Source organism: Enhydra lutris, unplaced genomic scaffold (genome assembly GCF_002288905.1).
Source record: "Enhydra lutris kenyoni isolate GAN:26980312 unplaced genomic scaffold, ASM228890v2 scaffoldscaffold24, whole genome shotgun sequence".
In the NCBI taxonomy this organism is placed as follows: domain Eukaryota; kingdom Metazoa; phylum Chordata; class Mammalia; order Carnivora; family Mustelidae; genus Enhydra; species Enhydra lutris.
The window spans coordinates 23,743,625-23,759,382 of NW_019154108.1; the positions used below are offsets into that span (position 1 = coordinate 23,743,625).

The 15,758-nt window shown below is 36.6% G+C and overlaps 1 protein-coding gene across 2 annotated transcripts in view; it reads right to left on the reverse strand.

The window, feature by feature from the left end:
- The window catches only part of LOC111150663 (Ral GEF with PH domain and SH3 binding motif 2), a 156,222-nt gene that overhangs the window by 111,771 nt on the left and 28,693 nt on the right, over positions 1 to 15,758 (reverse strand). For both annotated transcript variants that reach the window (XM_022508175.1, XM_022508174.1), the window contains exons 2-4: positions 8,122 to 8,268; positions 2,823 to 2,927; positions 1,680 to 1,730 (exon numbers count right to left, since the gene is read on the reverse strand). In XM_022508175.1, coding sequence (XP_022363883.1) covers positions 1,680 to 1,730; positions 2,823 to 2,927; positions 8,122 to 8,178 — 213 coding nt within the window. In that variant the 5' untranslated portion in view covers positions 8,179 to 8,268. The remainder of the gene's footprint in view (positions 1 to 1,679; positions 1,731 to 2,822; positions 2,928 to 8,121; positions 8,269 to 15,758) is intronic.

Genomic DNA, 15,758 nt, shown 5'->3' on the forward strand with positions numbered 1-15,758 from the left:
GTTACGTTAAGTGGCTCACATTGTACTTCCACTGTATAGTGCTAATCTCATAGGAAATAGCAACATGGCCACTGCCATTTATTCAAAAGGAAAATATATATCAAAGGATAAGATGGCCAAATTTCAGGGCAAAGAAAGTATAATTTTTGTAAAGAAAATTTAGTTTGTTTTGTTCAGTGATGTAAAGAAATTAATGTTTCAGTTTTTGTCTTTTATTTGAAGATTTTATTTGAGAGAGTGAGTGAGCAAACATACACGCACAAGCAGAGGGGAGGGGCAGAGGGAGAGGGAGAAGCAGGCTGGCTGCTGAGCATGGAGCCCAATGTGGGGCTCGATCCCAGGACCCTGGGATCATGACCTGAGCTGAAGGCTGATGCTTAACAGACTGAGCCACCCAAGCGCCCAGTTTTTGTCATCTAAATACAAAAGCCATTTTCTTTTTCTGCTTTATGTGTAGAATACATTGCTTCTCCTATCCCTAATCTAATGGTTCTACTGAGACAATTCTCGGGTATGGAGTAAATGTTAGGAAAAGACAGAATTGTGGAAATGAAGGGACTCAGAGATCATTTAGGCCCAGCCCTTCATTTTGTAAGTGACAAACTTGAGATGCTAAGACATTAAGTAACTTACTTGAAAGTCACAAGACTAATACTGTGTATACCACCTAAGACACAGATGTTTTCTCCAACTCCTTATAATAATTAGTGTTCAGGGCCACTACATACTTGTTTATACAACAAATAATACTATATCTTGTTCCCAAAAGAACTAAAAAAAAATTATCTTATGGTACTGAATACTGATTTTTTTTTTTTCAAGATTTTATTTTAGAGAGTATGTGTGCACTCATACATGTGACTGGGCAGAGGGGCAGAGGAGGAGGGAGGAGGGAGAGAATCTCAAGCTGACTCCACTGAAAGTGGAGCCCAATGCAGGGCTCGATCTCAAGACCCTGAGATCATGACATCAGCTGAAACCAAGAGTTGGATGCTTAACCACTGAGCCATCCAGGTGCCTCATCACTTACTCAGTTTGGGGGTATAAAATCATACTTATATTCTTACTTATTAAGAGTGGAAAAAGCATCAGTTTTTAGAGTCTAAAACCCAATTCCTACACTTAGCTGTGCATCAAAGACAACTGTCATCCTGTTTTCTCATCAGTAAAACAGACATTACCACACTCAGGCACGCACACACAAACAGAGCGTAATAAGTGGCTTCCAGCAGGTAGAAGTATAATAAGTAAGAAATGCCTTCCATGATCCTCCCTTTTCTCTCCAAAATGTTAACCACTGTCATATTACAAAGTCATAAATAAAGATGTAAGGGAAAAAACTGCTGGAGTGAGTCATGAAACCTAGTTTCTTATTCCCAATGTCCTATGAAAAAGCTTCAAAGCCTTGGGTAAATCAGTCAATCTAAGTCTGTTCACCCCTTGTAAGAGTGATGAAGCCTAACCAGCCAAAATGATTCAAACAGTCCTACCTATGACTCCGTGATGTTTACCTATGACTGCCACATGAGTTTCTGAGGACTGAATATTATATGCACAGTCACATCAAAAGCTTTAAACATTTAAACACTAATATGAATTTGACATTTCTAAAACTTAATTTGGGATACTATTAGTAACCATTCTGCATATTTAAAAGGAAAGTTCTTAAAACTACTCACATCTGGTTGAATGGCTTTAAATACTGGAACATCCATTAGTGTTATCTGACCCTGAAATAAAAGGTAAAAAAATGACAATTTGTCCTTAGGAATTCTACAACATGACTTATATTCTATACTAAAATATACTGAATACTCAAATTTTTATTAGAAAAAAGTAGCAATTTTACAAGGGATTACAGGAAATGAAAACATGCCCTTATGCCATTATTAAATATGATTATTTCAAGTTATCTCATACTTATTCATACCTTCTTATGAGATAAATGAGGTACAGTTAGAAAATAAAAATGATTTTAAAAATTTGGACACATACATTAAATCAAAATCAAAACAAAAAATCAGATCTACTGGTTCATGGAGCAGTATTATGGTGATTATTAAGTCGTATTTCCTCAAACAGTAATATAAAATTTGATGTTAATAAAGTTTTCTTCCCCATTTATAAAAATTAACGTCACGTATTCTAGTGGCAACGCATGTCAAAAGACTACACATGGGATGCCCCCAGAGCTCAGGGTTTGGAGCACTGGTCTTGTTGGGACTGCACACACCTGTGGACCTATCTCAGTCGCACTTAAGGCTACAGATATAAAACTAAAACTCAATAATATACCAAAGAATAGTATGTTATGACTGAACACAGTTTATTCCTAGAATGCAAGAGCATTCAACAACAGCAAATCAAGATGCACTGTTAACAAGTTAAAGGAGAAAGAGAACTTCAGTGAACATTTACATCAGTTAAGAAATAAAACTTTTTCTAGGTATCTTTCATGATATTGCAATAATGCCTTCAAATTTCATTTTTCCGTTTCTTTAATTTACAAAAATGTAAAAATACTTCTTACATGGGTCGATAAAGCACAGCTGGCTGGCTTGGAGAGGTGGTACAGGCAGGGGGCAAAACCTACAATAAAGGTTCTTTCTCACCAAGCTGAAGGTTTAAGGTAGGAAGCTCTCCGCAGCTCTTCCTCCCTTCCGTTTCATCCCTCTGCTTGCTCCCCTGCTGTGCTACTCTCTCTCCATCAATTTCCACATTCAGTTTTTTTTAACCACCTCCTCTGCGCCTTGGCTCAACAGCATCAATGTGTAAGGTATGTGCAAAAACGTGGGGGCGGGGGGTGGGGGGAGGAGGCTTACCGCATATTCTTCTGGTGTAACCTTAAGAACATCAAATACCACAGCATCAAAGCTTTTCTTCAGTTCGGAACCTTTGTCACTTAATGATTCGGAACTGCTACTTTTCTGTTAAATTGAAAGAAAACGCAGCCATTTTAATACTGTTTCCCAGTCAATGCCGTGGAAACTCAATCGGCATTCAACACCAAAGAAAGTGAAACAGTGGGGACAACACGCTTCTTAGCTGAAGGAGCTCTAGACACAGGGTCAGGCAACGGGAAATCTAACTTAGGTTCTGGAATCCTCTTCTTGTCTGTCAGTTTCTTCATCCTGACATCTTACCACAGCTTACAGAAATTAAAGATTTTAACAAGATTGATGATTCTCAAATGAGGTAAAGGGAAGTTAGGGAGAAAAATACTGCTATTTATAATTTATAAACTAATGTTTTTAAAGAAAAAGACAAACTTTTCATAACTTAAAGCATAAGAAAACAGGACTTCATTAAATAATTCAATATTTGCTAAGTGATGTGCACCTGTGATAGGACAATTGCTACTATTCTTAATATATTACAAATTTAAGGATTTTCTGCTTTAAGGTTACTATTTCAAGTTCAGATTTGCTTTTACTACATGTAGAACAAAAGGTGGCTTTTGGCTCTGAAAATCTTATTTTTGTTCTATTTCCACATCTATACCATGAAATAAAAATGTATTCTGCCTCAGTGGGCTAAAATCAGAGCATCATTGACATAAGAACATTTAGATCATGCTCTATTAAATGGAGGCAGGATATTAAGTTACAGTTAATGGCACAAAAAACTCCCAAAGTTTCAGTTACCAATGTATAATACACATGTCAGCCTAGCAGCTGTGAGACGTCAGTTTTGAGCACTTGTCCTTATGCCTCATTTTTGTTTTCTTTCACTTTCATTAGCAATTTTGATTATCAAAATCATTTCAAAGGAAGGACCTATCATTAATTTGGGAAATTTCTCAACCATTATTCTATTTCAAGTATTTCTTCTGCCCCTTTCTCTTCTCCTTCTGATAGTTCCATTACATGTATGCTACACCTTGTCATTCTCCCAGTCCTTGGATATTCTATTCCATTCTATTTTCCCTCTGCATTTCAGTTTGGGATGTTTCTGTTGACATAAAAGCTCATGAATTCTTTTGTCAACTGACTGTTGGCCACCAGTCCACTGGTAAACGGACGGAAGTTATTCTTCATTTTTGTTACAATGTTTTTGATTTCTAACATTTTCTTTTGATTCTTGGAATTTCAATATTCCCGCTTCCGTTACTCATCTGTTCTTCCAAGTTGCCAATTCTTTCCGTTAGAGCCCTTACCATTATTCCCAGTCTGATTAATTCCAAAATCTTTGCCATATCGGACTCTAGCTCTGTTACCTGCTTTGTCTCTCCAGACTATGTATTTTTCTTACCTTTTAGCAGGCCTTATAACTTGCTGAAAACCAGACATAATGTATTGGGTAATAGGAATGGAGGTAAATAGGCCTTTAGTGTAAAGATATATGCTTGAATGCAGGCAGGAGTTACGCTGTGTTTACTGTTTGTTGTACTTGAGGTGTCTGGGTCTTCAATTTCCTCTGGTGTCGTTCTTTGGTTTCTCTAGAAACTCTTTCTTGGATAGAATCTGTGCCTTGCCAGTCATTCAGCTATACTCCTTCATTATTCACAAGGGCCCTGTTATGTGGCAGTAAAGTGCTGAGGGAGAAGTATTCTGTAAGACCTATAGTCAGGTCTTTTAATGGGCCTGTGCCCTCAAATACCTCTCAATACGCCACAGCCACTGCCAATCCCCTAGAAAGTGAGAAAGAAAGGCTGGAGGGGGCTGGAGTTGGGTATTTCTCATCCTCCAAAAAGAACAGGCTCTGGTGAAGTGGTTTCTCTTGAAGTCAGGGGAGAACACAATGCATTGGGCACATTTCAAAATGATTATTTTCCCCTCCCCCTCCTAGAAACAGTAAGGGCTTTTCTCTGATCTTCACTGTGAGAACCTGGCAGAGCTTCTAGAGGTAAAACACAAAAGTGGGGGTTGGGGGAACGGAGTTTCTAACTTTAAGGTGTCCACACCATAGCCTCCCACAATTTCTCAACTATAGCTTAAGTGTTCCTACCCATTTCTGGCTTCAGTGATTTCTTCTCCTGGTAAACTAAATCTTTACTTGCCTTTCTCTCTAGTTTTTGAGTCATCATTGTCAGTCTGCTCTATGACATCAAGTTTCTGACAGAGCCAAGAAGAGTTACTGAGTTTCAGTTTGTATAGTTTTTTTCAGGTTATGAAGCCAGTAAGGATGAATTCCAACCTCTTTTTCATATATGAGCAGAAACCCAAAGTCCCGTAATCAGATTTTATACGTATTTTATTTCACGTGTTTATTCTCTGTAATTATGGCTAGCTTATGTCAACAGTATTATTTTATATCCCAAGACTAATTTAGAAATTTATTCATAATGTTAAACATCAGTTTAACACTATCAGACATATTTAACATGTATCAACTTAATATCAGACATCAATTTCTGACCAAATAACTAAATACATTCTGTCAAGTAAAGACATTAACTTTAAACGTAACTTTCTCCAAGTTCTTAACTCATTCAAGGTAAATCAGCAAATCATAATGGCAATTTCATTACTTATCAAAACAAGTAATCACTTTCCTTTTCTCTTTCTTGTAAGTTGCTAGGAGAGGCTTAAGAAATTATGGGCCAGATGCTTCCATCTGCCTCCCCAATACCAATAAATAAGCCGGTACGATAGGCTACACAGTACTTACACATAATGTCCACTAAGGGACATTATGTCAAGACAAGTCAAGATAAGACTGAAAACCATGGACACTTCTCAACAGCTGAAAAACAAATTCACTCCAACTTCTGATGTCAGGAGCTTCTAGTACAAGTGAAATATAAAGATACTGAGACAGGGAAGTCCATCACCCAGATCAAGTATTTTATCCATTTTGTAAGCTTATCAGATTTATGGGACATTTGCATTTTGATATGTTAATAGGTCTGTATTTCAAGAGAAGGTGAAAAATATGTATTTTTAGTTTTACTTTCTTGCCACAGTGTAGAAAAATTTAAAAGACAGCCTTTTTGTCCATTTACCAAGTACTAAATTATACTACTCTGAGGCCTGATGTAGTTCATTTACCTTCTTAGGAAAGGTAACAGATTTTTTTTACACAAGTAAAATGATCTATTTTATTTAACAAATAATTATATACTGTTTCCTATAATACTAGACCAAATGTTTCAGGATATATAGTTATAAATGCCATACACACACACACACACACACATTTAACATATTCAAAAAATACGGTTATAAAAATACCAAGTAAACATACATAAAATATTAGACATATATACAAACATGTAATATAATCCCTTTCTCAAGGAGAAAGAAAAGCGATGTATAAATTTATGGAAAAAATTATTTTAAAAGTGGGTTTTTTTTAACTGATAGTTTCAAAATAGGAAAGCTATCTGTTTAGGGGATCAGGAAAAGACTCTGTTGAAAGTGTAGCATTTGAAAGAGGTTTGAAAGAGAGCCGAATGTCTTTTTTTGTGCAGAGAAGGAGGGGCACATTGGAGTGAGAGGAGAAATGCCATGTAGAAAAAATGATACAGAGAAAACTGTAACAAAAGTAGGAGAAAACAATGGTCTATACAAACATCAGCAAGATGTAGTATTCTTTCATTAGAATGAAATTTCAAGTCAATCATTAGTGGCAGTTAAACTGATTAAAAAGAAAATTTAGAGTCACTTTGACGAGGAAGTCTTGAATAAAAGGTTTAGGGCCATTTGTATTTCATTAGTAGGCAATGGGGAACCACAGACAGTTGGGGATACAATAAAGCTTAAGAGCTGTATTTTAAGAATATTAAAATTGAATTACAGTCAAATGGACCAAAACCAACGGAGAATGGAAGTACGTGATCAAACTAAAAGCCTGCTGCGATAATGTAAGCAAGAAATAATGGCCAAACTCAGATGGCACTGGAAGAAATAAGGAGAAAAGGACCGGATCCTAGCGATGAGGTCCGGACAGGCTCTCAGACGGCTGCCAAGTGATGGTCTCTGTCTCCTGGCACTCACATCTTTGTGTGATTCCCTCCACTTGAGTGTGGGCAGGACTGTGACCAACAGAACATGGCAGAGAGAATGGGCTGTCGCTTCCATGATAACATTACAGAAGGCTCTAACTTCTGCCAGTGTGCGCTCCCTGCTGGGATGAGCCAAAGGCTGTGGTGCACAAAGGGGAAATCTAAAGATTAAACTCAGATGGCAGGGAAACAGTGATGAGACAGACAGTGATGGGACACGGTGATACTATTAACAGAAGTCAGAGAAAGGGGCTGCACTATTTTCTTTATAGGTTGCACAGCAAAATAGTAATGAGTAACTCCATTTTGTTCATATTATACATATAATGTCCGGTCCATCAGAAACGCTTAATAAAAATGTAGGATGGAAGCCAGAGCTAGAGACAGAAATACAGAAATCACCAGAATAAGAAGAATCATCAAAACCATAGACTTAGACTATTTTCATTGCTACCAAGGACTAAGTAACTGGCTGGAGCAAAAAGGAGTTGAAGTTATTAATGAACTTTGAGACTAAGGAAGTAAAATGTCATAGACATTATTCTCATCCTCTATAGTAAGAGAAAAATAAAGGAGAAATATAGGAGCTACACTAAAGTTACTAAGGAAAGCAGGCAAGTACCCTGGATTTAAAGACAAAGCAAAAAACGAAAAAAAAATAGGAAGCACAAGTAAAATCACAGCACATTAACCAGAGAGATGGGCATCTAGCTCAGTCTTCACCTCCATCTTTTACACTCTAAGCCACATCCCTTCCAACATTTCAGCCTAATGGTTTTTGACTCTTTCAACAGGCCTCAAATCAAGGGATCTAGATGGTGTCAAAATTATGTGATTTTAATAAAAGAATCTTTCATTCTCACTTGTACTATTGGCCTCAAGGTTCATGTAATGTAAAAACACCCTAAAAAGACATTCTACATATCCTTTAAAACTAAACTCAAGAAAAAGTTTTAAGTAATCATTATTTGTCAAGTATCTTAAATGGATATGGATTAATAATTTCTAAGATGTACAGTAAATGTGTGAATGGCATAATTAAAAGATTTTTTAAAACTAAAAAATTTATAGCTCTTCTTCTCAAGTTCGGATTTAAATCTGTGACCAACCATAATGCTTAAAAAATTAGAATGTCAGGTAAGAAACTCTGCAGCTAACCTTCTCAAATGTCTTACCTCGGAAGCAATAGCAGCAATATTAACATTGCTTGCCTGCCCGTTCATCAGGTCCATGCTTCCCACAGCATCAGTCCTTAACACTATGTTAACAGCAACAGAAGACTGACTGCTTCAATGTCCAAGGCCACAAATACATTATTATTCCTGTAAAAAATAAACAGAAAATGTTAAACCTATGCCTTATTGGAAGTTTGAAACAACAAATCCACACTTATCACCACGCCAAGAAATAAAGCACTGTATTGAGAACTTGCCAAGAAATAAAAAAACTTTACTGAAATCTATTTTTTTATTTCAGCTAAATTACTAAATCCAGTTCAAGGACCCATCTTATATGCTCTTTTCAAATGGTCAGAAACACCCAATGCGCTCAAAACATGTTACAGCTCAAAACATGCTCAAAACATGTTACTGCTATGTCCTTCATCAGTAAAGCGTAAGTATAATTTTTCACTTATCGTGAGAAAAATTCAATAACTTTTTTCAGTTCTTAGTAAATAAAAAGTGTAAAACAACACGTGGCAGAGTAACACACGGCATTAACTCAAGAAATCTTGCAGGATCTAAATGACATCTATAAAGTGACAACAGTAAGTGTACCATTGCTGATAAACTGGTTTATGAAGACAGAACAAATAACTGATAATAAAATATGAAACGTGTCATACAGCGACCACAGTATGTTTATTTGTTCAGAGTTTTAAAGTTTATCGCGTATCTTCAATCATTATCTCACTGATCTTCACAACTGCCAGTAAGACTAAATTAAGGAGGACATTTTTATGCTCACATAACACAAGGAAACAGAGCCTCTGCCAGTAAATGAAGAGCCAAGAATAAAATTGAAGCCATCTGAAATTCTAGTCAAATATCATTTCCACAACACCACATTTCTTTCCACTATACTACAAGTCAGAGTATTTACTTGTGTTTTCCACAAGTAACTTGTTGTATAGCACTATGTTGGTAACTTCACCTTTCTAGGCTGGAATTTCCTCCTCTCCATAAAATGACAGGAGCAAAGGGACTCAGGGCCCCTTTCCAACTTTTAATTTCAAGAACCCTTTTGCGTAAGAGAAATGAGAAATGCCTATAAATTAGGTACGTTAAATTCTAACAACTTTAAAAACTGAGTCTGAAATAGCAGTAATAGTTCTCTTGATGCTAAGTTTCCTCTCTCTGGAGAAGCAATACAGGAGAGTGATTTAGAAGACTCTAGAACAAGATTGCCTAAGTCTGAACCCAGCAAACCGTTAACTCTTCTGGGCTCAGTTTCCTTATCTATTAAAGTAACAGTAAGTACCTACCTCACAGAGTTGGAGTGAGGAGAAATGAATATATATACAAAGCCCACAAAACAGTGCTAACACGTGGTAAGGGCACAATAATTACCATGCAGATTTTATCTACTTAAACCACACAAAGCTGAAATTCCACACAGTCTTCAAATTAGAGAAGACAAAAACCTTAATACACCTCTGACAAAATACATGTTGGTGGAGGTCTCCAAAATCCTAATTGCAAATACAGTGAATGAAAATGCCTAAAATGTTTCCTGAATGTAGCAAAACATGCTGCTGGTTTTCAAATGCTTAAAAATTATTACTAATGACTGCAGCCTTTAGTCACATCTTAAATTAATATTCATCTCTTCAGATATACTCTAAGTACCTGGTAAGAGCAAAACATGATACTAGACTCTTTTTTAAATGAGAAAGATATCAGAAATAATGTTTTTTTTTTAAACCATTTAGACTCATTTAGAAAATCAATGCAAAAGTGAACAGAACACAGAAATACTTTAATTTCCTCTCATCTACAGCATTTCATTTAGTAAGCTTCATTATCCTTATGACACTATTAAGGATCAACTTATATTTACACTGCTATATAAAATGAGCTTGATAATCCAAATTCTCTCTGAAGCCACTCAGTTATTAATGACATGTTTTCAAACAGTTTCATTTCATTCCAGTCTATGCATAAAGATTCATTTAGGTATGAATCCGTAAGTCAAGAGTGCCCCCTAGTGTTAAGAAAAAGATTTTAATTAGATTTTTAAAGGAAATACATTCTTTTTCTTTTCTTTTTTTTTAAAGGATATACGTTCTTAAAAAAACTATGCTTCAAATATATATGTATTTTTTACTATTATTTACTGAAAATGAGGTAATACAGACCAGGAATAAAAATTACGTATTTTTGGGGCGCCTGGGTGGCTCAGTGGGTTAAAGCCTCTGCCTTCGGCTCAGGTCATGATCCCAGGGTCCTGGGATCGAGCCCCGCATCGGGCTCTCTGCTCAGCAGGGAGCCTGCTTCCCCTCCTCTCTCTCTGCCTGCCTCTCTGCCTACTTGTGATCTCTGTCAATTAAATAAATAAAATGTTTAAAAAAAAAAAATTCCGTATTTTTGAACTATATGATATTACACATCTTTTTTAAAAAGCAGTCTTTTTAAAAAGGACTTATCTATTTGAGAGAGAGAGAGAGATTTATTTGAGAGCATGAGAGGGGGGAAGGTCAGAGTGAGATAGTAGACCTCCTGCTGAACAGGGAGCCTGATGGGGGACTCTAGGATCATCACCTGAGCTGAAGGCAGTCGCTCAACCAACGGAGCCATCCAGGTGCCCAAGACATTACACATTTTAAACTATAAGTAAAGAATTAAATTTCCTCTGCCTGGTTTTAATTAAAATGCCACTCAAATAGTCCATAAATATTAAGGTTATATTAAAATCCACTACATGTAAAAAAAAAAAAGCAATAATTACAGCAAAGCATACCTTAAAATCATATTCAGAACTATTTATAAATGCACTACATGTCAACAGTATTTAATACTGCTGCTAGATTATTAAATTGCAGGCTTATTCAGTCTCCTGAACGCCTTACCTTCTCAATGAGAATAACACCAGTAACCAGTACTTTTTAACCAAATGAACAAAGGATTAAAGTCAAAGTGTCAACTTCTCACTGATTAACCTCTTTTCATAGCAGTAGTTACATGTTCTTTTCTAAAATAAATTATGCTATCATCATTAAGAATATTATGCTAAAGAAATTTAATAGTTTTTAAAAACATACTGTAATAGAGTTAAGCAACCATAAGGGAAATGATAGTGAAATGCAATTAATCAGAGCAATTTCTTTGGAAACACTCAGACAATACAGAATTGACATGCTTATATACTTTGGCTTAAAAACTTAGTCCTAGAAGTTCCCCTTATGAAAACTCTGGAGAAAGAGAAAAATACAGCTATTTTAAGCACTATTTACAAAAGTGAGAACCACTTTAGCACCCTTACATACAACCACATTAAGAAACTCAAATGGACAACTGTAAGAAAGGTGAAAATAGAAGCAACAGGTTCAACAACAGAAACTACATCTTCTAATTAATAATATTCTTATAACTTTCATGAGAAAAAAACAGGTTAATATTAAAGCACCATAACTGCAGTTCAGTATTTAAAATTTCTTATAGAACTTGCTCTCCTTTAACATTTATTTTTAAGTAAGTATTAAAGATGTATTTTACCTGACACTTGGGAAAGGCCCAAAGATTTAAACAGCCTGGGGGCATCTAGGTGGCTCGGTTAAGCATCTGCCTTCTTCTGCCCATGTCATGATCTCAGGGTCCTGGGACCAAGCCCCACATGGAACCCTACATCGGGTTCCTTGCTCAGCAGGGAGTCTGTTGCTTCTCCCCTCCCCAATGTAACACTAAGCAAGATTATATTTGCTATTTACCACCCTTAAAAAGTTCAAGTTAACAAAAGAAATGAAAAAGGTTCTGATGTACTCCCAGGATTATATGAAACCCCACTGCTTCCTGAAGAGTTATCATTAGCCTCCTGCCTCTGTGCTTCCACTGTTCTTTTGTCAAAATTCTAATGCCATCTTTTTCCACTGATTTTTCTGTGTATTTCCCTAATGCGTTTAACATTCCTAGATAGTAAAAACCCATATTTAAAACAAAACATGACAGAAAAACCATTATTTTTTATCTTTTCACTCAGGAACATGAACACAATACTGGACCTCAATTACCTACTTAATAAGTATCTGTTAAAAAAGAGTGAGTGAGGGTGTCTGGATGGCTCAGTGGGTTAAGCCTCTGCCTATGGCTCAGGTCATGATCTCAGGGTCCTGGGATCGGATCGAGTCCCACATCAGGCTCTCTGCTCACACTGCTTCCTCCTCCTCTCTCTCTCTGCCTGCCTCTCTGCCTACTTGTGATCTCTGTCTGTCAAATACATAAAATCTTAAAAAAATTTTAAAAAAAAGTGAGTGAATGAATAAATAAAGCAGTCATTCACAGGACGTTATATACACGCCCAATTAAAGTATAGGGTGAATGGCAATAAAAAATAATAATATATAATATATAATATATATAAAAATAATATAAAATATAATAATAATACATACAGTACTACACACATTTAAAAGAATATGATGAGGATTTCTACTTCCAGCAATACAGCTAATAAATAATATAAAAATGCTGGGGCACCTGGGTGACTCAGGGGGTTAAGTGCCTTCAGCTCAGGTCATCGTCCAGAGATTTCTGCTCAGGTGAGGGTCTCAGAGCCCATCCCAGGGCTCCCTGTTCATGGGGAGTCTGCTTCTCCCCTTCCCTCTGCCCCTCTGCCCTGTTTGTGAGCTCTCTCTCTCAAATAAATAAATAAAATCTTAAAAAAAAAAAATCTTTGTACTACAAAAGAAATGTAGGAATTGTAGGTTAAATTTTGATCAGGCAACCAAAAGATGAGAACAGAATTGAGACACATACTTTCCTTCCCACCCTACACAACCATACTTTTACCTAGAATAAAGCCAGACATATTGATGGTCTACCCCATCAATGTAAAATGGTGAAAGAAAGGAAGAAAGAAAGAAAGAGGAATGGAGGGAGGGACGGAGGGTGGATGGATGGATGGATGGATACTGGTATAAGATAAAGACACATATCAGTCTTGGCCTGAACTTAACATTAAGACTAGAGGAGAGTGACCACAAATTTGTCTACAAAATGACAATCTGTAATCCTAAACAGACTCCAGCAGACACACAATGTGAATTTATACTATCAGCACGGTTCAAGACCTTTCAGACAAGAAATCCACAAAAATATGCTCACAAGCCAGACTCCTGGAACCCAAGGCAGATGGAGGGAACAAAAAGGCAGTATGTGATCCCAGCAAATAAAGCCCCACTAGCAAGATCAAAATAAAAATTTACCAACTCTATAAGCAAACAACACATTACAAGTAAAAGTGCGAAACACAACAATTATTAGGATTATCTTTTGAGAACTTAAGATGAGCTATAAAACAGCAGAGATTAAAATCAGCAGCCTTAAAAGAAAAAACTGAAAACACAGCAAGATGTTATGAAGAATGCAAGACAGGGACACCTGGGTGGCTCAGTTAGTTAAGCACCTGCCTCCGGCAAGGGTCATGATCCCAGCCTCCTAGAATCAAGTCCTGCATCAGGCTCCTTGCTCAGCGGGGAACCTGCTTCTCCCTCTGCCTGCCACTCCCCCTGCTTGTGCTCCTTCTTTTTCTCTCTGGCAAATAAATAAAATCTTTTTTAAAAATAGTGCAAGACAAACATTTGTTAGAAAAAAAATAAAAATAAATTTTTAAAGAAGAAAAATACAGTCACTGGAGAATTAAGCATCAGATTAAACACAATTGAAGAGAATTTGTGAAGTAGAAGAATTTATGCAAAAATTCTGTACAAAGAGTTATTGATACAGAAAATGTGTAGAGATCAAGAGAAATGAAAAACAGAATAAGATTTAACACAATCTAAGAGAAGTTCTAGAGGAGGAAAGATAGTAAAAGGCAATATTTAAAGAGATAAAGGCTGAGAAGTTCCCAGAGCATGTGAAAGACAAACTCTTCTTATTCAGGAATCACGAGTCTTGAGCAAGAAAAATAAAGAGAGTCATATTCTACATATGTCACTCTAAACTGGAGGGTATTTGTTTTAAAAGCAAGTGGAATAACACACTTTACTTACATAGGAACAAAATTATATGGAAAGCTTCTCAACAAAAATAATGCATACAGAAGAAAAGAAAATATCTTCAAAGTACTTAGAGAAAATAACTGTCAACCCGGAATTCCACACCCAGCTAAATTTTCATTCAAGATATGGCAAAGACACTTTTAGGCAAAGAATTTACCAAAAAATTAGTCTATATGGCAAGCAATTAAAAATGTAAAACATGAGAAAATAATTTTTCTCAAAGTAGAAATCATTATCTTATCATGATTGTTAATACAATTGATATTTTTGAATGTTAAAGTGTTTAAAAGTTCAAAACTAACTTCTATAACTACTTTTTAAAAATAATTATCTACTTTTATGCAAAAAAAGGAAAACTATATCCCCCTTTACAGCAGGTCCTATCATTTATTTAAATTGGAATACACAAATCAGTACAACAACCACAAACAAAGGATAACATCCAGGAGTGCTTATTACTTCATAGGCCTGCTCTGAGTATTTTTCATTAAAAAAAATCACTCAATCATCAAAACGAACCTATGAAGGTTCATAGGTTCATTATATCCCATTTTTAGAGTTCAGAGGGTAGGTGATCACTAACACAGTAGGGACAGACAGCTGGAAGGAGGATTAAAGGGAGGATGGAGGGGGAAAAACAAAAGACAGAAAAGAGATGAACTGATAAATGGATAGGTAGGGAAAAAAAACAGGATAGAGGAAGAGGGTACAGAAGAGAGAAAGTAAAGATGGAGGGGAGAAGGAAGAGGAGGGAAACAAAATAAGGGAAGGAGGGAAACAGAAAAGGGAACCTGAAAGGTTGTTCCTACTCTACGCAACTTCATTATGGCTAGAGCGGGAAAGAACGGGAAATGAAGTTATCAGAATACTACTACCTGTTACACTTCTATTCAGCTCAAAAGTCATGGAATTTCTACAGGATGAAATCATGTTTGGGTTTAAAAAGACAGACAAGCTAAAGGGTTGGAAGAAAGGAGAAGTAAGAACACCATAAACAAAGGTGCAAATACAAACGTGAAGATGGCCCAGAGAGGAGGTACAGCATGGAGTGCTTGCTCACCTGCTGGCTTAGCAGAACCCTCGTGCTTAACTCTGGAAAGGGCTGAAGAAGTGAAAGGACAGGCACTAGCAATCATGAAAGGTATCTAAGTAGGAAACTGAGCTTAGAAAACTAAAACCAGTATATTTCAAGGTTTAATATGCCAGAGGTATGCCACTGGGTCTTAGGGAAGGTGAGTAGTAAACAACACTCATCCACCTTTTGCCAAAACCAGCAAAGTATTGAAGTGGTGTGCAGGCCCCTTCCCTACCCAAGCATTTCCAATCTCTGCTCTCCAGGACCCTCTTCTCGTCTTCTCTTGTACAAGCTCTCCCATGTTCACATGGTACCCCCTCACATCAGTCATCTTCATCTTACCAGCACCAGAATCCCTGGTGCCACGGAGATGGCAAATCTCAGAGGACATGAACAAAAAGTTAATGGGAGTCCTGTCAATTCATGAGCAATTCCCCCCCGTAACTCCCCTCCCCCCACTGCAGACCAAGCAAGCAACAGAGAAGGCAGTTCAGTGTAAAATCATGAGATATGGAATACTA